The sequence below is a fragment of the Hetaerina americana genome, unplaced genomic scaffold, assembly GCF_022747635.1.
Source record: "Hetaerina americana unplaced genomic scaffold, ioHetAmer1.1.p SCAF_2, whole genome shotgun sequence".
Classification (NCBI taxonomy): Eukaryota; Metazoa; Arthropoda; class Insecta; order Odonata; family Calopterygidae; genus Hetaerina; species Hetaerina americana.
In genome coordinates, this window is record NW_027286763.1 from 64,272,974 (window position 1) to 64,294,524 (window position 21,551).

General features: G+C 35.6%; 1 protein-coding gene across 1 annotated transcript in view; it reads left to right on the forward strand.

Moving 5' to 3' along the window:
* Positions 1–21,551, forward strand: part of LOC139687937 (putative fatty acyl-CoA reductase CG8306) — a 41,579-nt gene that overhangs the window by 15,817 nt on the left and 4,211 nt on the right. Inside the window, exons 2-7 of the mRNA XM_071585296.1 lie at positions 8,817–9,065; positions 13,885–14,136; positions 14,393–14,538; positions 15,745–15,854; positions 17,779–17,971; positions 20,469–20,708. Coding sequence (XP_071441397.1) covers positions 8,835–9,065; positions 13,885–14,136; positions 14,393–14,538; positions 15,745–15,854; positions 17,779–17,971; positions 20,469–20,708 — 1,172 coding nt within the window. The 5' untranslated portion in view covers positions 8,817–8,834. The remainder of the gene's footprint in view (positions 1–8,816; positions 9,066–13,884; positions 14,137–14,392; positions 14,539–15,744; positions 15,855–17,778; positions 17,972–20,468; positions 20,709–21,551) is intronic.

Sequence of the window (21,551 nt, forward strand, 5' to 3'; positions counted from 1 at the left end):
ATAGCCTAAAAAAATAATGACTTTCTAACAACGCCACTCCCTTGTTGGAAAAACATGGGCTAATAGAGATAATACTCTTTACGTGTAAAAAAATATGCCTATCATTCCAAATGGTGGCCTCAATTCTGATCATACCTCGTCATTAATATGCTTGGAGGCAAAAGTGTTTTTTCTATCTGAAAGCTGTAAACAAAGAGCAAGTAATTGTATCAGTTGTGAGTCCTATCAGAACTGTATGCAGTAAAATTTTACCTGATTTCATAATGCTTGTTGGTTATAATTCTTTATGTCAGCTATTATCTTTTATGGGTAAAAGGGGCATTATGTCATTATGTAAGTTGGTACTTTTGCCATCAAACAATGAGACTTCCCCGATTTTTTCATTGGATCATAAATACAATTTTTATTTGGACATTTCCTTTGTAAGTGGCCAAGGATTGCATAATTTTGTTGTTTTATTCCCTAATGCCTTTTTCCAACAAATATAATTATGCTTTTTCAATATAATTTGAATTGTATCAAAAGAAGCATATACAGGTATGTCCCTTATGTATATACCTGTATGTCCCTTATGGAGGGAGGAGTATTTTGGATCAAAGGTAGTCTTATATTGTGTAATTACCCCCTGCCACATACCATAGCGATGGCTTATTGGGTGCGATGTAAAAAAGCAAAAATTAAAAAAATCGCATTTGGGCAACATTCAAGATTCTTTTAGCACAAATTATTTTGTAAAAATTGTAATTTTTTCTAGTGCTATCAACAATGCGTGGAATTTCGATCAAAGTTTAAAACGATATGTGGGGAGACTTAACGAGAACCTGAGCGAATGTGACTTGTTTCCAATGGCTACCTGTCATTAATTCTTTATGTCTAGTTGCCCGTGAATATCTTACGAGCTTGAAAAATAAATATTTTTCATGAGCATCAATAGTTCCGCGTCACCTCGATCAGTTGTAGGGTTACAAACAAATTTGTTAAAGTGCCATGAGAAGTGAGTAAGCTTGTCTAGTATGTTGGAAGAATTAGATTGGAAACCACTTGATTCACGAAAAGAGCAGGCAAGAGAGTTTTAAAACGTATGGGATACATGAGTTTTCTTGAAGCACTAAGGGAATTATTTTGGTCCCTAATTTTAATGGTAGATTCAACCACCATGATAAAATAAGAGAGATAGGTGGCGTTACCGACAGATGACAGTACTCATTCTTCCCTCGTACGACACAGTTATTGCAAAATTGAACCCAAGTGCCCGTATTTTTTTACTTAAAGACAAAAAATAATTTAGTCATACACGTCCTTATGTCATGGTGTAAATAGGTATATATGTGTGCGTGTGTACGAGTGTTTGTGTATATGAGCAAGTACGGGTATATATTAGGATGCATGTTAAAACTAATATTTTTGCATGCTTGACTGGCGTCCTAATATGCCCTTATGGCGATTTAAGTGATATCGAGTAGATTCAGATGTCGATTTAGGTTCTCTCGCCTTGCTAAACTCCGAGAGAGAATGTATATTGTGGAGATTAAGGAAATGGCAACGAATTGGGTTGAAGTGAACTATATTCAGCATTAAAGCCTAGAGGTTTGCTAGGTCGAACATATTTCCGTTTGGAAGTTTTCGGAAAAACTCGGAAACGCTTGATTTCATACCATAGAAGAGTACATGTCCTAAGACTATGCGATTGCGTTCTTCATGCCAAAATTTCCTCACCCTGGCTCTCACGAAGAGTTCACAGATAATTGTTATCACCACATCTTAATATGTTCGTTCTCCCACATCCCACCTAACTCATCAAATCTCGGGTTTTTGACCGGAGGAAAGAAATCTTTCATCTGAAATTGCACAATGCCCTTGAAGCATTGATCTCCTTGACCTGTAAATGTCTTTTCCTTGAGTGTGTATGCCGTGTAACAGGTGGGTGAAAACTACGTCACCAAACATAAATGACGTGAATTGTATTCAATGTTCTCGGGTGTCCGACTACGTTTAATGCATTGTTTAGCGCATCATCCACATGTAGTGACATTCCTTTTCACTGTTATTCTATGATTTTTGGATTTATTCTTTAAAAATGTTGAAAACTATATGGCGTTATTTGTTAACACTAGATTTCCTATGAAACGCTGATTTCCTATCCGCAACCTTGAGTCTAAATTCGACCAATGGAACTTTTTTGGGGTCGTATGTTGTAATATAAATTTCAAAGAGTTTAGGTGAACAACCTAGAGTTTTTTCGATGTTTTAGATGCCTCACATCCTTCATATGCTTTATCCAAATACATTGCACAGAGACGATAATACTACTCCTTCGTTCTTATAACCTAATGAGTTCAGTGATAAAAATACGCATTATGTGCATACACTCAAGTTAATCGAGATCAGCGTCAAATACTAATTACACTATTGTGATGACAACTCCAATGTGTCAAAAATCAAATTTAAATTTAACAGTTAATGCAAAACTATCCAATGATCATATTTAGTTCAGGTAGGAACATTCCTATACTAGATTCTGTTACAGAAGAATCAATTCAAGGAAATAAAATTCCAGAATCTTGTTGTAAGGAAAAACAATATTTTGCACTCGACACTGGCGCAACAGCAGGATGGTAAAATAGTATCGTCGGTGTCCAATTTTCAGCAACTGAGCCACCTGCATTACCATATCTTGGGATATTTAATTACTCGGTATGAGTATGATCAATCCGTAACAAAAATTTTGAAATTCCTATACTATCTTCTCTTGTGTGTGACGCCGTGTTCTCTTTTACCGCATAAAAGACGTTTTCATTTCCTCTCCTGGTGTATTTGTGCCACCTGAGGCCTACATCCAGATTTCCCCCCGCCCCCCTCCCCCATCCCGCTCGATACTCCCTGGGAGGAGACGAGCACACGAAGCAACTTTCCTCTTCCACCACGAAACCGGTTGCACAGCGACTCTTTCTCGAGCGGGGTCTTTTAAGAGCAGTTAACCTGTAGGTGGCTTCCAAGTGAAGAAGCCCTGAGGTTAGTTCGTTTTATTGCGATATCTAATCCGAAGCACGAGTTTTAACTCCATTCATTCCAAGGACTATCTCAGGCTAGTTATGAGCGATAATGGCTCCTGCGACAATAGCCGCGCGACCCTCCTGCGTTCACGGCTTCACTCGCGATTTAAAAAAAAGGGCCATTAACAAAAATACGAACTTTCGATTTAATAGTAACTGAGTACTTGGATTCCACTTTTGATTCACATGATTTCTATTCAACAATTTTATTCCGCTGAATATGGCTTCCTAGCATTGGTTCCCCTTCCTAAATTAACCAATAATATTGTTAAATTCCAAAGAAACTGCGGGAGATGCCGCAACAGTAACTTTTAACGGAGTCATCCGCTAATGTGCATTTCAATGCAACAATTTCAAGGCGAATGATTTTTACACTCTGAAATTGTTGCATTGAAATGCACATTAGCGGATGACTCCGTTAAAAGTTACTGTTGCGGCATCTCCCGCAGTTTCTTTGGAATTTGTCAAAGTATTAACACCATAAGTGTTTAAAGTTGGCTTTAACCTCGTGGACAGTGGCGCCTCGCGCACGACTACGAATGCATGTGACATTGTATGTACGGTATATCGTCACAACATCTAGTTACTTTAAAAGCCCCAAAATTTCAGAGTTTAAGAGGACGCCTCGGTAGCTTAAGTGGCTAAAGCACTCGACCGGATATTGAGGGATCTGGGTTCGAGTCCCAGTCAAGGCGAATGATTTTTACACTCTGAAATTGTTGCATTGGAATAATATTGTTGTTGAATTCAATGGCTTTAGACTCAACTATGTGAATATTCATGATTACTGAATGAGTAAAACTTCGTATATTTTCACGTATTTAAAAATATACAAATTTTAATTATTCGGTGAATATGGCTGCTAATCAGCGATTAAATTATACGACATACGGGTAAAATAATACGCAGGAAACTTTCTACTGCCGACCGCTTCTTAAACATTCATATTACAGCCGCATGACCAAAATGTTAGAATACTGTTGTAAATCACACCTCAGGGTTCATTCAGGTCTCCGGATGAAGTTTGCGTAGCGGTAAAAATGGTCTTTCTTGCGAATTCCTAATATAATTGATATCCCTATGCGTCGATTGGGATGCGGGACAAAAATCTGAGGAGCAGTTACCCAACAGATGGATAACTCCAACATTTTTGGTTTGTGAAAAGGAGAGATTATGCTAAATTCAAGGTTTTTAGTTGGTAGAATCGGAGGAAGAAACTCCTGGATTCATATTTCGATCAATAGAGTTCACCATTAACGGGGAAAAATTTCTTTAGAGCTTGACACCTGGAAGACACCATTGCAATGTCCACTTCCATTCGGATTTGATTTGAGATTTTGGGGTCAGAAGACAGTTTTCATGATGGTCTCGGAGCTGTTTGTCCATTTCTAAAATAGTTACATGTTTACAGTTCCTTCCAGTTGTACCTAGAGTAATGGCAGCAACTGCTCAAACATTCTCAATGAACAAGATGGCGTGTTACAGGATCGGCATTTTCTATATGCACATCGTAGAGGGTGACTGGTAGGCTTGTTGCGCCACATTTAACGAAAGTGACTGAAGTCATTTCCAGCAATATATAAAGAAAGCCAGTATTCTGTGATTTGGTGGATAGTGAGAACAACTTCACATGATCCCAGTTAATCATGAATAATTTTGTCTCCGAGAATGCCATTGGTATTCATTAAGCACACGTGAATATGTTATTTCAAAGTACTGCTTCAAATATAAAGACCGGAAATCGACCTGGCCCGATGATCCACTTGGAGAATTTCTCGATGCGATTCAAATTTTGGTTTCGTTCTGTTGAGTCACGTCCATATGCCTCGCAGCATGGAGCTCGATTCACTTATAGCTAGACCGTAATTTATGACCCGTGGGCGGGGTTCACACTTTTATACATAAGTGTCGAAAAGAACATCTATTGAAATTTGCCTCGGGCGCAGCAAAAAAAAGCGTAAATGTATGGAGAGAGGTCATAATAAGCCGACTTGAATCAGTGGTCTGACGGTGACGAGAAATAAACTCAATAAAGGAAAATAGCAAGCACCGAAACATAAAATCGGTGATGATGAAAATCTTTTTTTTCATAGTTCCACTATTCTTCTCGTTAAACTTGGGAAAAAAACCCCTTGCACTCCGGTGTACGACACTCCGTCGAAATCGGGGACTCTTTCATGTTGGAGAATACTTGATGATATTAGTGACGCCTGCACGACTCGCACCTTAGACATGCTCTACTAGTGTCCGACTGTCTGGTAATGGTTGCCTTTTAGAAAGGCAGATGTGATCAAATTAGAGAGAGAGTATGCTGACTTTTTACCGAGATAGGGAGGAGAAGTTGAACTTCGAAGATATAATTTTTCCGCGATAATTTTCTGGTTTTTACAACGCGTAGGATGACACAGCATAATGCGGAAACCCGTAAACGAAGAAGTAATTACGCGCGCTAAGCTAATTTATTTTTAAAGCTGATTAATATGCACAGTGCTGTTGGTGAGCCTCTATAGTTCCCTTTTTTCTGTTTATAGTAGAAAAAATTAATCACTAATTAGCAATAAATGATCACAAATTAGTTTTACCATTTGCTTTACCATTTGGAAATGTTTATTGAGAGGATATGTTTTTTTCTTGGCTATTTCTTAATCTTTTTTTAATTTTCTTCAATGCTATTGTTCGATTATTATTCGGGTTAAATTTTTTTTAAACTGTTGTTGTCAATTTGATTTTTAGTTTAGCAACTGGCAACTGACATACGTATGCTCTTATATATTATTTGTGGCATATATATAATGGGAAATGTACAACAGCTCATTTATACGATTTTCACTATATTATATTTGTATTGGCACCTATGCATTTTTCATTTTGGAAAAAAGGGCAGTGGCCCGTTAATAAACATTATTATTATTTTAAAATAACAGAAAAAAGATACGTATCCTTACGCCACCGTTCTCATTTCCTTATCAAAGGAAACACGCTCATATGCTTTGTGATCTAACATTATTATATCCAAATGCGTAGTATGACGCAGGGTAAAAAGTATTTTATGCAAAACTTTGACGGACATATTCCCTAAGGCAATATATTTCTCTATGTCCTCAGAAAATTTTTAAACTATTATAAATTTATTTTGCAGTTTCGCGTATTTATAAAGCTGTCTTGTAGGCATTTCAATTCAATTGGAAAGTGCATGATCAATTTAGTTCCTAATGAGATAGTTGGATAGATCCCTTCTTCGACGCATAATTAGTATCAATCCTAACATTAGTAGCGGAGCTAGTATTGGCCTACAAAGGTGAACTGGCGCCATTTGGATGAATTTTATGATTATGAATCATATTTTAAAACGAAATTCTGTAACAGTAAATTTTAGGGAACTTTGGCGCCATTTCGATCGTGAATTAGGGCACACCTTAGTCCACCACCTAATAGATATCCGAGGTTCTGTAAACTCCTCGAGTGCTTCAAATATCCTCAACACCCAGCGCTATTTCCGAAGGCCATTTCAGCTCGACTGTTTAATTCCATTCAAGATCTATTTGTTTATATTGCGAAGGCTTTTAACCGTGTCACGGCGAGCTGGGTTATCTGGAATCTCTTTGCGATGGCACGCACTATTTCTATACATGAAGAGCTCATCCGTGAACAACGTGACTCACTTCGGAGTAGAGGATGGAGTTATTATGAGAGTGGCTGAAAGTCACAAGGCGGAAATTTTGACAGGAGAAAATGAAGAAAGTTGATGTACTGCTCACCAATGCTTTATAGAAACTCTTGGTTTCATTTTCTTCGTCCCCTTTATCAAAATGTCACAAAACCCTCAGTGCCGGCATGTGCAATTAATTTGATCTCCTCCGGGTAGATGAGAGGTGTGCTTGAACATCCTTCACATATCACCCACTTTTTCTCAGTAAAATTTCTTAGTCTCTTAAAGAAGCATCTGGGATTTGTTTTCGGGGGAGGGGAAAGGTATGTTTTTGTCACCCCTCTCCTAACTGCTTCATCCACACTCTCTACCGCAGATGCAAAGCCAGCCTTAGTTATGCCATTTTTTATTCTTGTTGCAAGGTTTTTTGCCTGGGAAAAATTTCGAAGAAATATTTGGCAAATGCTTTCCTAATGAAAACACATTTCCACATAATAAGATTAAATATTCCCCTTTGCTTCTGGAGGTGCCTGGTGGATATGTTTGCAACCCTGCATTTATTATGAGCATGTAATCGTATTCGTCAATAACCAAGAATGAATCACAGCAAAAGGTACATAAAGTAATTTGAGTGTCATGTGTTGAATGAGGTCGGAAGGAGAGTTTAATAAATTCTGATGAAATAGTATTTTTGGGCTACATTAACGCTTAACCATTACAGTATGGCTTTATGTATATTATCAAAATTTTAAATTTAAGAAAAACGTCTTTTTTCCCAAAAATATTTCAGAAACAATGTGAGTATAGAAATAATTTATTCCATAATTAGTTGACTTTGGAAACATGGTAGCCCAGTGGGTAGAGCGTTGGTCTCCTGGCTAGTGGGCCCAGGTTTGATTTGTCACACATCTGTGATTGTAGTGTGCTAACATAATCACACAGGTGTATTCATTTTTGGGTACCAGCAGTGTGGGCCACCCAACCCAGATGTGTGAATGTCACACACCATTGGGCCTAATACTAGTTGAGCTCTACCCTCACTCTTTAACTTCGGGTTGATTGTGGTTACATACGAGGGTCATCCGGAAAGTAGTACCCGTTCGTGAAATAAAGACACAAAAGTAAATATTAACAAACATAAAAAATTTTATTTGAAAGAGGATACTTTAAACTACTTCTCAACATAATCTCCAAGCAAATTAAGGCATTTGTCATAACGTGTGACAAGTTTCTGTATTCCTGCTGCATAGTCCTTCGCCGCCAGCTCATTGAGATACGCGAGGGACCCATCTTGCACAAATTTTTGCATAATGCAGATGGTGTTTAACAATTTCATGAACAATTGTTCGAGAAACATTGGGAAAATGCTCACAGATGTCATCAATTGTGACGCGCCGATCGTTCCTCACGAATTCGTCAACTGAGCTCACCAGTTGGTCTGTAATGACAGACGGTCTCTCCGAACGCTCATCGTCGTGTGTGTTCCCCCTCCCCATGTTGAAGTTGCGACACCACCGCCGAACAGACGACTCGTCCATTACATTGTCTCCATACACCTCCTTTAATTGGCGATGAATATCACATGGGCGAACGTTTCTTGCATTGAGGAATTTAATCACTGCCCTCACTTCACAACTGGCGGCGTTCTCAATTTTTTTAAACATTGTAAACAATCACAGAAACAACACAGGCAATGCTAGCGTCACGCAACTTGGCTCAGAGAAGGCAGACAAGCCACTGAAGCTATCTGACCTCGTCCAGCGGCTACTCGCGTCGTCAGCACTTCATGCGGCACGAACGGGTACTACTTTCCGGATGACCCTCGTACATAGTTAATATTTATATATAAAATTTTACATTAAATTTAGAGATGTATTTTACTTGAATTACATCTACCAATAAAATTTCACACATATGCAATTATCTAATAAATTGTTTACATCTTTTTTTCATATACATTACTTGTGAAGGGCTTGAATAGTTGTTTAGTTAGATTATTCCAGTCAATGATTGTTTTGTTCAGAAATGCAAACTTTATATTAAATTTTAGCTAAAATTGTTACATTTCTTTTAGTTGAGCTTTTTCTTAATGACTTGGTATCTCAAATTTTCAGAACTCGCCTGGCCCAGAAATGGCTACAGAAATGATCAGCCCGATCCAGAAATTCATGGCGGGCATTGGAGATGAGGATGAAAGAGGAGGAAGAAATATACTAATTACAGGAGCAACTGGATTTCTTGGCATGGCCCTTATAGAAAAGCTCCTCCGAACATGCCCAGGGATCGGCACTATTTACATTTTGGTTCGGCAGAAGAAAGGAAAGGAACCAAAGACGCGGGCAGAAGAACTATCAAAAAACCTGGTAAATCATTCTTAAATTTGATTCACTTTCAAAAATATTAACATTTGGTTATTAGGTATACTTCATGTGAAGGTGTTTGTTACCTGCACAAACCTTTCCCTATGAAACAATGAATCTTTTGTAGATAAGCTTATGGTTTTAGTTATATAATTTCATTCAGTTAAACCAGAGTCAATAGCAAGAATAGAAGGAAGAATAGTGACTACGCAATAGTTCCAGAAGGAAAAATATCTCCATATTAAGCTGGCTAAATCAATTGGTATTGATTTTATAGTAAAAATAAAATAAAAAATTATTACCATTTTTTACTAGTAAATAATTTTCCTCTTAAAGGTTAATCACAGTTTAGAAAAGGAAGAAAGTAATTTCAAATAAAATGGGCAATGAAATACAGGCGTTTGTTGAATGATAAAAAAATTCATAGCCAGAAATAAACTACTCAATAAAAATTTTTGTTTCAAAGTTTTCTTTACACAAAAATTTTCAGTACAAGAAAAACTCAATTCAAAAATATATCCTAATTGATACTAACAACATTTGAAAAAATATATATTAACACATAATAATCACCTCTTGAACAGACTCTTACTATCACACCACACACTCGCTCAAATGGCACTCACTCACTTCTATCCCTAGAGTTATTGAGAGGCATTTGTGATGTGCTGAAAGTGGCCGAATCTTAAATTAAACATCTTAAATAGGGTCAAAAGAGATTTTTTACAACACTATTAATTAATGAACCTTCATTCAGCAAGAGTTTTATTTGAAAATCGTTGCACTCAGCGGGAGAAGGAAGATTTAGCTCATAAAAGGTAATACAGGGTTGTACCCAAAAGTGGTAGGGCTGATTTTCTCTGGCGCGAACGGAGTGGTGGAGGGGGGTCTGCCTTGCAGGGTAAGGTGGAGGGGGCTCTTAGCAACAGACCGACACCAACTTCAGTCGCCTGCGGGCTGTCGTTGAGTGAGGACACCGTTTTTAATGAAGGGAGTTTTTTGTCCGCGTCGAAAAACAAAATGAATATGAATTTAGAGCAACATTATTCCGTGAAGTTTTGTGCGAAACTCGGGAAGACGGCAACTGAGACCCTCGATATGATCAAGCAGGCTTATGGGGACACTGCCTTAAGCCGTTCCACAGTATTTGAGTGGCACAAGTTGTTTAAAGAGGGTAGGGAGCTCGTTGAAGACGCCCATCGCTCCGGACGGCCGTCGACGGCAAGAACCGACACGAATGTGGACAGAGTGAGGACACTGCTGAACACAGACCGACGCTTAACCAGTGAATAAATCGCAGACCAGTTGGGTCTGTCTGCATCCAACGTCCAACGCATTATTTCACAGGATTTGGCCATGCGCAAGGTGTGCGCCAAGATGGTGCCGAAAATTCTGAGTGTCGACCAACAGGCAACGGCCAAATACGGCGTTGCCACGTTGCCGCACCCGCCCTATTCTCCCGATCTGGCACCACCGGACTTCTTCTTCTTCCCCCTGATAAAAAGACAGCTCAAGGGACGACGTTTTGACTCGATAAAGGCCGTTCAAGAGGCTTCGACGAGGGTCATCAACGGCATCCCCAAAGAAAATTTCCAGCGGGCGTACGGGGAATGGGAGCAACGTTATACTAAGTGTGTAGCAGCTCAAGGAGCATACTTTGAAGATTAATAAGTCGATGTAAGTATATCGTCAATAAAATTCTTGTAAAAAAATCAGTCCTACCACTTTTGGGTGCGTCCCTGTACTTTTTTATCACTAATTAGTTGCCTTATTGAGAGAGGGCAGGAGAGACTCAAAATCAAGATTTGGACCACAGTTTCCACCTTTAGCTTGCTGCTGTGGGAGAGAAAGTAGAAAATAAATAATTAAATACTACTTTAAAATTTATTGTGGATTCTTGAAGGTTATGCATGTACACCAGTTTAATGTCTGGGACTTTTTTAATAACTTTCTTTTAAGTGAGCCTTATGTGGCTTATAGCTTCATTCCCCAGAATTAAGAATGCCTTGCAAAATGGACAGGTTAATCAAATTTTTTTAGGTAATACATATCTTTTGATACTTGATCTGTGAAAATATACATTCAAAATTGCAAAATAAATAGTAAAATAAATAAACATAGAAAAATAGAGTGATAAATGTGCCACTCATTTTTTTGCTTGGTGTCCCAGGCGACTATAAATATGCAAAATGAAATAAATCAAGAAAGAGTAGAGTTCAAAATATTTGTCAATGAAGTAGAGAGATTACGTAGTATTTGATAACACATAAAAGCCTGTTGTCTATAATAATTCAAAGCCCTATTTCAAGGCCGGCTGAATTACACAGCATATTGTAGTATTGAGACACACACTCTTAGATTATACAGGTATGTGCATACTTATTAACCTAATGAGGGAATCATGGGAGCCCTATTTTGCCTTAGTATCATGAATATTTACATAAGTCCAGGTCGAGTTGACATATTTTCCTTAGTATGCAATAGAGTTTAAAATATGTAGGTACAAACTATATAAGGTCTGTCCAGAAAGGATCCCTTCATGCAATATTTTGAAAACTATAGCCTACGTAGAACAATAAGACCTTAGTCTCTTTCGAAGTACTCCCCTTGGGACCTCTCACACTCATCCCATGAAAAATACAGCGAGGCAGCTGATTACAATGCTGAAAAATAACTTTGCCTATTGTTTTAAAAAGTAGAAGAGATGCTAGTATATGTGTGTGAGGTCCCAAGCAGAGTACTTTGAAAAGGACTAAGAACTCATTGTTCTAGGAAGGCTATTTTCCTCAAAATATTGCATTGCTGGATAGTTTCCAGACAGACCTTGTATAATGCCATAATTCTTGTCCCATCAATGAGTGATCTACATCATTGAATAGGACTAGAACTGGGCAAAACTCAGGTCAACTTTTCCTGAAACAAGAATATTAGTTTTATACCCAAGGCATGCCACCAGAGTCACCTGCCTTTGAGACTGGATTAGAAAAAAGCATAGTATGTGATGATTAAATGGTCCTTACTCACTCATAGTGTTAGTTAATCAATTAAAAACAGTTGTCTGGTGAGTTTTTTTACAAGGAGATGAATAATATGAGCATATACTCCCTGTTAATGGGGTCAAGATGAAATCCAAGGGGTTTGAACAAGTCAGTTCTATGTACTATAGGTATTAAAAAGAGCGCAAAAATAACAATAATGCATTTATTTGTCCAGAGATTTGTTGCATATTCATACATACACAAATATAGGACATGCAAGATTTCATGGGGAACTTAAGCCCATTGCTTCAGGCCCATGAGCATTATTTTGTCTTCTGACAAATGGCTGGTGCAGGTCATTGCAGTACCTTATATAGTGACTATGGTAATTGTAGTTGGAGTTTTACTGAGAAATATTACCCTTTGCATGCAAGACAGCATTAAATATATATATGCAAGGTACTGGAAATAAACCAAGTCATTTGAAGGGAGGTTTACATGGTGCATCACAAGGAGCATTGCTCATAATACATATACTCGTAATCCTCTTTTGGATTTTGAAGATGATGCCCACATGTGGAGAGGAACCCCAGAAAACTATGCTAAAAGTAACACGAGAATAAAGTTCACCATACTAAATAAATATAAGGACTTCTAAATTTACAGAATATCTAATATTTCTAATGAGGAAGCATAGGGAACTTAACTTTCTACGTAATTTGAAAATGTATTCCTCCCAAGACCTGTTTTTATGCAGGATAACTCCTAGGAATTGTGTACTGGAATTTCGGGGAATGCTTACACCTCCTACATCTACTTAGATTGCAGTGGAATAGTGTTCTAAGTGGATTCATAAATAGAATATATGCAGAATATGCCATTGGCTCATGCTAGAGCAACATGGACATATATACATGTACCCTGTGGATTCCAGAGACCATTATAATTATTCAAGGATTATATTTCATGAGCAAAGAAGACACTGCAAATGGTTACATTATATAAAAAGTTATTTATCATCACCAAAAAAAGTATGGGTGCAAAGTACAAAACCTTGTAGCTCTATATATATAGCAATAATGAATTCTAACGTTTTACTATTAACTCATGTCATATGTTTTTGATTGGTGAAATGATAAATTTTAGTCCCACATCCAGAAACCATAGAACTGTAACTTTTCCTTAAAAATGGCATGGTCAACACAATCAAAAGCAGAATATTAGTCACAAAGGGTGAGTAACAGGCTTTCTTTTCAAAAGTCAAGAGAACTTCATTTATAATGTATTCAATTGTATGAGAAGCAGATCTACTGGGATAAAAACCAAACTGATTTGGTACAAAGATATCTAGTTGCAAAACCAAGACTTCGAGTGGGTACAAGGGTTCCAAAAACTTTGGTATATGGAGAAGTTATTTAAATCAGGTAATATTGATAGCAATAACATAGCTTCCCAGGAGGTTGAATTATGATTTCCCTATTTCATGAAGTCACTTGAGATAACTTAAGAGTCACTTTTGTTCAGAAGTTATTGACTATATTTTAACAAACTCTTGGTACCTCTACCTTTTATTAAGTATGCCTTCCATTTAACATAAGACACAGTGAAGTACCTACTTATGTCTATAATTTTTATTATGAATTCACATTTTGTATGATATTTATTCTACACTTATCATAATTGCTAAATCTGCTAAGCATATATCTATTAATACCAAGTGAAATTTAATTTTGCAACAACTCCAGAATTAATCTTTGGGTAAGGATGGCTTAACAAGTAAAATCTTTAAGCATTGAAAGTATCCTATGACTGTTCCTAAAATTATCTATTTCTTCATATTTTAGGTGTTTGAAAGACTGCATGATGAATGTCCAGGGATATATGAAAAAAAAATTAGAGCTATCTATGGTGATGTTGGTGAGGATAATCTAGGATTATCCACAAATGACCGTGAAATTCTTTGCCGGGAGGTTTCTGTTGTCTTTCACTCAGCTGCAACACTTGATTTCGAGTCTGGTTTAAAATTGACTATTGATGTAAATCTCCTAGGAACTCGAAGAATTATTGAGCTATGCAAAAATATGCCAAAACTCAAGGTAGATATATACATTTATCAATACTTCTACAAACGTTCTTGTGAATTTTGCCAGAATTATAAATTTTATTAACTTAAAATTATTCAATTAACATTGGATATATTCTTACCACCAACACATGACATTGTTTCTCTACTAAATGATCCTTGCAAGTAATAATTCATAATTTTAATAAGAATTCCACGAAGCAATAAAATTTCTGAATGACAGGTAAATTCTGGTAATAGGAAATCAAAGTGTAAAAATGTCATTGCAGGTTTTAGTCCATGTTTCCAGTGCATTTGTAAATTGTACCAGAAAGAGTGCTGAAGAAAAATTATATCCTGTTGGACAGACTGCTGATAAGCTAATTGGACTGTCACAATCCATGCCTGCTGAGGCTTTTGAGAAACTAGCTCCTACGTAAGTGAATTCATGCAAATTAATTTTTTAGCATCAAGGTATCATACAATGGTAAAACTAAGCAATAGTCCATACTACTCATAGCAAAAGTATTATCATTTTCATAATTGTACCTACAAAATGTGTTATGAGTACAATTTAAAAATATTCTTAGAAACATTGTTCAAATCTCAAAATATCTAGGTAATCAACTTAAAGGATACTGAAAGAGTTGAAGTTTGACTTCATAAGAATAGAAATGACTCAGAATATATTTGACTTTTTTCAACTCCAAGAATTTTGTAGAGGCCTTTAGGAACACTTTGCTCGACTGTCATAAGTATTTTAAAAGGATGGACATTACAGTTTAGCTGATTTTTAGCTTATTTACTATGACCAGGATTTAATAAATTATTCTTCTGATTCTAATGCCTATGGAGTCCTCACTGTATCCTTATGTACACAACACATATGACATAGGCAAATATTGTCCTCATTCTCAGTAAATTAAAGTAGGTGCCTACCCTTATTGGACACAAATGACAAATTTTGATCGCTACATCCCATCAGATTTTACCAAATATGTTGTTCTATTTGTCAGTAGTTTTGCCTCTATTCTTCGTAGCAATTTTAGATCTTTGTAATGGTATTTTTCAGCATGTGCTATTTCAGTTAGCATTTTCAACAGTAATCTAGATGGTATCTCCAAGCTGAAGGAACCAGCAGGAAGACTTAGGGTGTCAGAGAACCTGTTTGGCCTAAAAATACCAGCTGGCATGCCACAAAACTGTTGATAATCAAACCATTATATGCAAATAAATCTGGTAGAATAAAATGAATACTGCCTACCTGCAACAGAAGCCATTGCACAGACTTGTAAATTTCGTTTTAAATTGATTCTGCTTTAATTATTGATGACATTTGGGTGAAAAAATGTCGTGCTTCCAAATGTATAGCAAATCAGTATCATCAGTATACATAGATGTGACCACTGAAAATTAAAGTTCAATGTACACCATTTATGTCAAATCTTCCAGGAGTATATTTTCAATCTAAATTGAGGATTTTCCATATTATCAGTAGGTACTGTAATAATAATGTACTCACTAGAAAAATAATTACAGTTCAGATACGATGTGGGAAACAAATTCTCTTTACGTATATATTTAATTTATTTTGCCCCACCAATTCTATATTTTACTAGATTCTCTTCACAATCTATTGCAGATTGATGGGGGGTCACCCCAACACTTATACATTAACCAAGGCTTTAGCAGAATATGAAGTGGATGCAGCAGCTGCTTTCTTCCCCGCTGTAATTGTTCGTCCTTCAATGAGTGAGTCAACAATGATAAATTTGAAGGTTAAATATCAAAGGAAATGCTTTGTACATGGAAATTCACTTCAAATGCTATTTTGATTTCATCAGAATCCATAAACTGGATCTTCCAATTGCTATTTAGGGATGCCAAGCAGTTGCTTGGCCATTAAGTCATCTTATTTCAAAATGAATTTTCAAGAAAATTTATGAAAACTCAAGCGTGCCACTTGCAATAAACTATTGAGTACCTAGTCGTAAGTAAGGCTGGGTAAAAAACGTTTATGCAGAAGAAAAAACAATGAAAATTCTCACATTAATCAATTAAACAATAATCTTAAGGAGAATAGATATCATAGTATTCATAATAGGTATAAAATAAGGATAGATGACTGGTAATATTTTTCAAGGAGTGATATTTTTGCCCATAACTATTTAAAAAGTACTTAAAGCTTCATATGAACACAACATGATTATTTCTACCAAAATTTGTTTTTCCACTCTTTATTGAAGCATTCTTATAATTACAGTTCATGATAGTACTCCTTAGATTATTGGGCAATTACGCTCAGTGTTCAATATGATATAGAATTTCATATACAAGTTTAAGTAATTATATATATATATATATATATATATATATATATATATATATATATATATATATATATATATATATATATATATATATATATATATTTTTTTTTTTCATACCTAATATACGAATTGAGTGGGTGCCTACCCACTCAATGCTCATAGTAGTTTGTTTCATGATGAAACATAGCTTGGAAACATCCAGTTTTTATCAGCTGTATTTCCTGCAAGTTTCCATCTCTCCATTATAAAAATTTTTATTAGAAGCACCTTAAGCTTTTATGTCAATAGATCAATACAATTTATAAATGTCAAATAATAAAAATGAATACATGAAACCACATAGGTGAATATCAATTAACAAATCACAAAATTCCAGTGGAAAATACTTATGCTAATCTGTTGGTCATATTTTAAGGCAACAGAAACAACTAAATAAATTTTGGCTAATTGCCAGAGTGCAATTTTGTATCTACTCTGTTGTAAAGGATTGAAATATAGCTCTTAATTAGATTGCAAGTAATTAAAAAGAACTTTTTTTACTTGATGTAATCATGCCAGATAGTTAATAAAACATTGCTTTTATTTTTATATACTGTAGCAATCAAATTGATATAATCTAGTAGGTATGACCTCAGAATGATGGCCAGCCGTTAGAAGTTATAATATTGCTTATTGTACAATATTCAGGGATTATTGTAAAGATATAGCCAGTCAAATATAACAGCTTGTTGTACTCTCATTATATGAATCTCAAGTTAGTTGACTTTTTGGAAAATATTATTATTATTTATTTTATCCTGTGAATTTGAGCAATATTAGAAAAGTGAAATGTTCTATAATATCTGCTGAATTAAATACATTTATGAGCTATAGTTTTGAATTGATATTTTAGATAGAGGGTGAGAAAATCAGAAGGAATTCCAAGCTCTCCGCTTTTAAAGTGGATATGAACCACATCTGAGTTTTTATTTTAAAAATAAAATAATGAGGGATGAATATTCATAATGAACAGTTTTGTAACTTTATTATTTATAAAAAATACACATACAATAAATTTTTGCATCTTTCATTAATGTGCTGTTGTTCTTCATAATCTTAATACAGAAAAATTCCATATCAGTGAGTAGGTACCTTGAGAAAAAAACTAAATGAATGCAGTCCCTTTCAGTAGAGGGTATTGGATTTGTTGGTATATGCCTCTAAGAGTAGTTTTTCAAAGTTAAAATACTCTATAGCAAATGATTTTGATCTTGCACCAACCTAACACTTGCATTTATGTGCTTCTTCTAAACTTTTATCAGTTCATTTCATGTACTTATTTAATAAAAGACATACTTTATTAATAGTTACTGGTGCATGGAAGGAGCCTAAGCCTGGATGGATAGCTTCAATGAATGGTCCAGCAGGGTTTTTAACAGGTGCAGCCAAAGGGGTATTACGCCGCCTTCCATTAGATCATAATCTTGTTACAGATTACATACCAGTGGATTCTGTAGTTAGTGAAATGATAGCAGCTGCATGGCATACTGCAACGACCAAGTGAGCAACTACTCAAATTATTTGCTTTCATGAAAAACTTAATTTTACATGAAAACTTTTTCGAGTCTTTATTTTAATTCTATCATTTAAATTAATTGAATTAAATGATGAGTTTCTCCAGCATTTTATTTCTATGTCCATTGTAGTAGACATCTTACATATAAGCCAGGCATATTTGTATTCATGCATGTATCATTTTAGAAATAGTTACCTAAGTGTGTAATGCCAATAGAAACACCATTTAGTAGGAATAATGGCCAAATATTGTTTTCAAATTCAAGTGACAGAGAGTTACTTGGAAAACCTTATATAGCATTTGGATAGATAGATAAATAGATAGATTTATTCAACATAAAACAAAAATAGTAATAATAGTAATTGTATGGCCTTCATGATAATATCAAATTTACAAATATATTAGATAACATTGTAATAGCTCTTTTTATATATTCTTAGGCACTATCAAAACATTTTTCCAAGAAAGTCTTTTAACATTTTTTTGAAAATATTTCGTAAATGAATGTTTTACTTTATCTCTTCAGGAAATCAATTAAGTTTTTCATAAACTTCTGGGTTTTTTTTAAACTGCTACTCAGCAATGGCCATCATAGAGAAAAATTTACCGCCCCCGATGTCTTTTGTAAACACCCTATTTCTGACCAAAGAACATATACATACATATATATATATATATATATATATATATATATATATATATATATATATATATATATATATATATATATATATATATATATATATATATATTTATACATATAAGTTGCGTTCCGAAAGTAATGCAAATGAATATCCTGCATTGCTCATATTGGTTGGAGTGGGAATTGAACCACTTGGAGTTAATGAGGGTGGGCTAAGTTTTGCTACAAAACTGGTCGCAGTGCTCCTCAAGTAGTGGAAGGGGCAGGATGTCAGTTATTATAAACCTCTGCATGCCGACCATGTCACGAAAGACCAACCAAGCAGAAATTCCAAGTAAACTTTTGCAATGTGTTGAAAATGAATCTGATTATTTTGACTACGTCATCTCTGGTGTAAAAAAACTAAAGTTTTTTAATGCGACCAAGAAACAAATGCCAAAGTTCTAAGTGGAACATCGACCAGTCCCCCAGCCGAAAAAGGCAAGAATGAGCAAATCAAAAGTGAAAACAATGCTCATTGTCTTTTTCAACTTTAAAGGAGTGGTCCATAAGAAGTTTGTCCATCAAGGACAGCCATTTAACGCTGCCTACTACATGAATGTGCTGGAAAGACTCCAAAATAGGGTCATCAGGATGAGAAAAGACATCTCCACTACCTGGCAATTCCATCAAGACAGTGCGCTAGGAGTCCGCGACTTCATAGCCAAACACCAGGTGCCGATGCTGCTCTATCCCCTTATAGTCCTGACGTCACCCCAGCAGACTTCTATGTGTTCCCTCGGATTAAGGAAGCCCTGAAAGGAATCCGTTTTTCATCCATAGAAGAGATCCTATCAGCAGTGACGATGACCTAGCGAGAAGACCCCGAAGTCCCCTTCACGGGCACGTACCGGCTATGGTAGAGTCACTGGAAAAAATTTATGGAGGCCCAAGGACAGTACTATGAAGAATTTTAAGTGCTTGTGCAAATCTGTACAATAATACTTTTAAAAAAGTTATTGCATTACTTTCGGAACGTACTCTGTACATACACGCACACACAGGGCTGGGAATGGTCATGTTTTTGTGGTAGAAACATTCTTCATGCAAATATATTCTGCCTAGCTTTGTTTGGTATCCATATTTTGGTTACTCATTCCATAATTGTACTAATGCCTAGACTAAGATGATTGGACTGAATTGAAATGCTAATTTTTTTGTTGATATAAATTGATTTTATAGTGTCTCAGAAAAGATTATTTTTGTAATGCTTGAAGAGATCTAGAGCTTTATTCACTAATTTGATTATTGCTTCACCCAGCCATCCTGAGACAGACAAATGTTGTAAATGTCCTCACCCCTCCCTCATTGCTAGTTTTGTTTATGAAAAACCACTTATTAATATAAATTTTGAGCGTTTGATTTTATCTGAGTGATGCTTCTGATTCTGTCCCTCTAAAGTCTTGTAGCTATACCAAGATGAGCCCTAAAAAATTTTAACTAAAATTAGGGAATATTATTCACCAAGAAAAAAAATAGATATTCTTTCCTTCAAACACATCTTCATTAAAACTTTTCTGGCCGAATGATTATTTTGTAAATATTATAGTAGAATATTGGGACCTCATATTTTCATCAAATGAGTATGCTAAACCTTCTGCCACAGAGATCTTGTTGTAAGTGAATAATATGGATACTTAGATATACATACCTAGCAAGGTATTTTTATGTGTGGGTAGCCCATTAAATGTTGCCAGAACAACCTCAGAGCAATGCCATTAATTTCATTTCAATACTGTTATCAAGCATTATTTTAGATTTCATTGCATTTTTATGTTGTTTCTTGTTGTTATTTGCAGGCCTAATACTCTGTCAGTGTATCACTGTACCACCAGCACACAGAATCCATTTAGATGGGCAAGTATAGAGAGAAGAGTTGGATACTATATGCACCTTTACCCACTGAAATCAGCTGTGTGGTATCCCTATCTGAAGTTCCTACCATCACTACTGCTTTTCCAAATCTCTTCAATTTTTGTACACTTTCTGCCAGCAATATTTTTGGATGCATTGACAAAATTATTTGGAGGGCGTCCCATGTAAGTACTGTCATTCACTCATTTGGCCAACTGCTAGATTTAATTTAAAGGTATATTTTTCACTAGCAACTCATAATTCATTATTACATGCATTTTGAGAATATCAGATGAACTTGTCAATGGCAAGTAATAGTTACTGTAATAACACGCCATTTCCCTAGTTATAGTCTCCCCTTTTTCCTCAAAATACTGTTAGAAAAAGCAATGAGGGAGCACTAGTCTTATTAGAAAAGATAAGCAATAAAAATAAAATATACCAGCAGTGGGTACTGGTAACACTTAACTGTTCTTGCTTGATTTTAGTGTTTCACAAGTAATTTATTTAGGTATTGAAACAAGAAAAACTAATTGAAATGAAAATCCTATTTTGTCCAGCTAGATTAAAATTATATTTCACTGGGCAATGGCAACTTAACCGACATTGAGTGAAAAATATTGGGAAAATCAGGATAATATAAGTGTCCAAAAATATTTATCAAAATGGGAGTGACTCAGTAGGGTAAGTATAAATATGATTGCCTTTTCCTTCTTTCATATTATGCAGTGGGCATGACTTAATTGATATACTATATAGTGCTAGTGCATATCTAGTATGCAGTATAGTGCTGTGTGGCTATGGAAAGATAATTTTGATTCATCCAAGTTGGAAGGAGGGTAATATTGGTACTCCAAACACTAGGTATTTTCCAAACACTAAGTATTTTCCAAATACAAGGTGCTCTCCAGACACATGGCACTCATAAAAGCAATACCGGCACATGATGAGTAAGGAAATTAATTATACATACATTAAGTGCAAACAGGATTTTTGGTTAATACTCATGCGAGACATTTCTTTTCTCT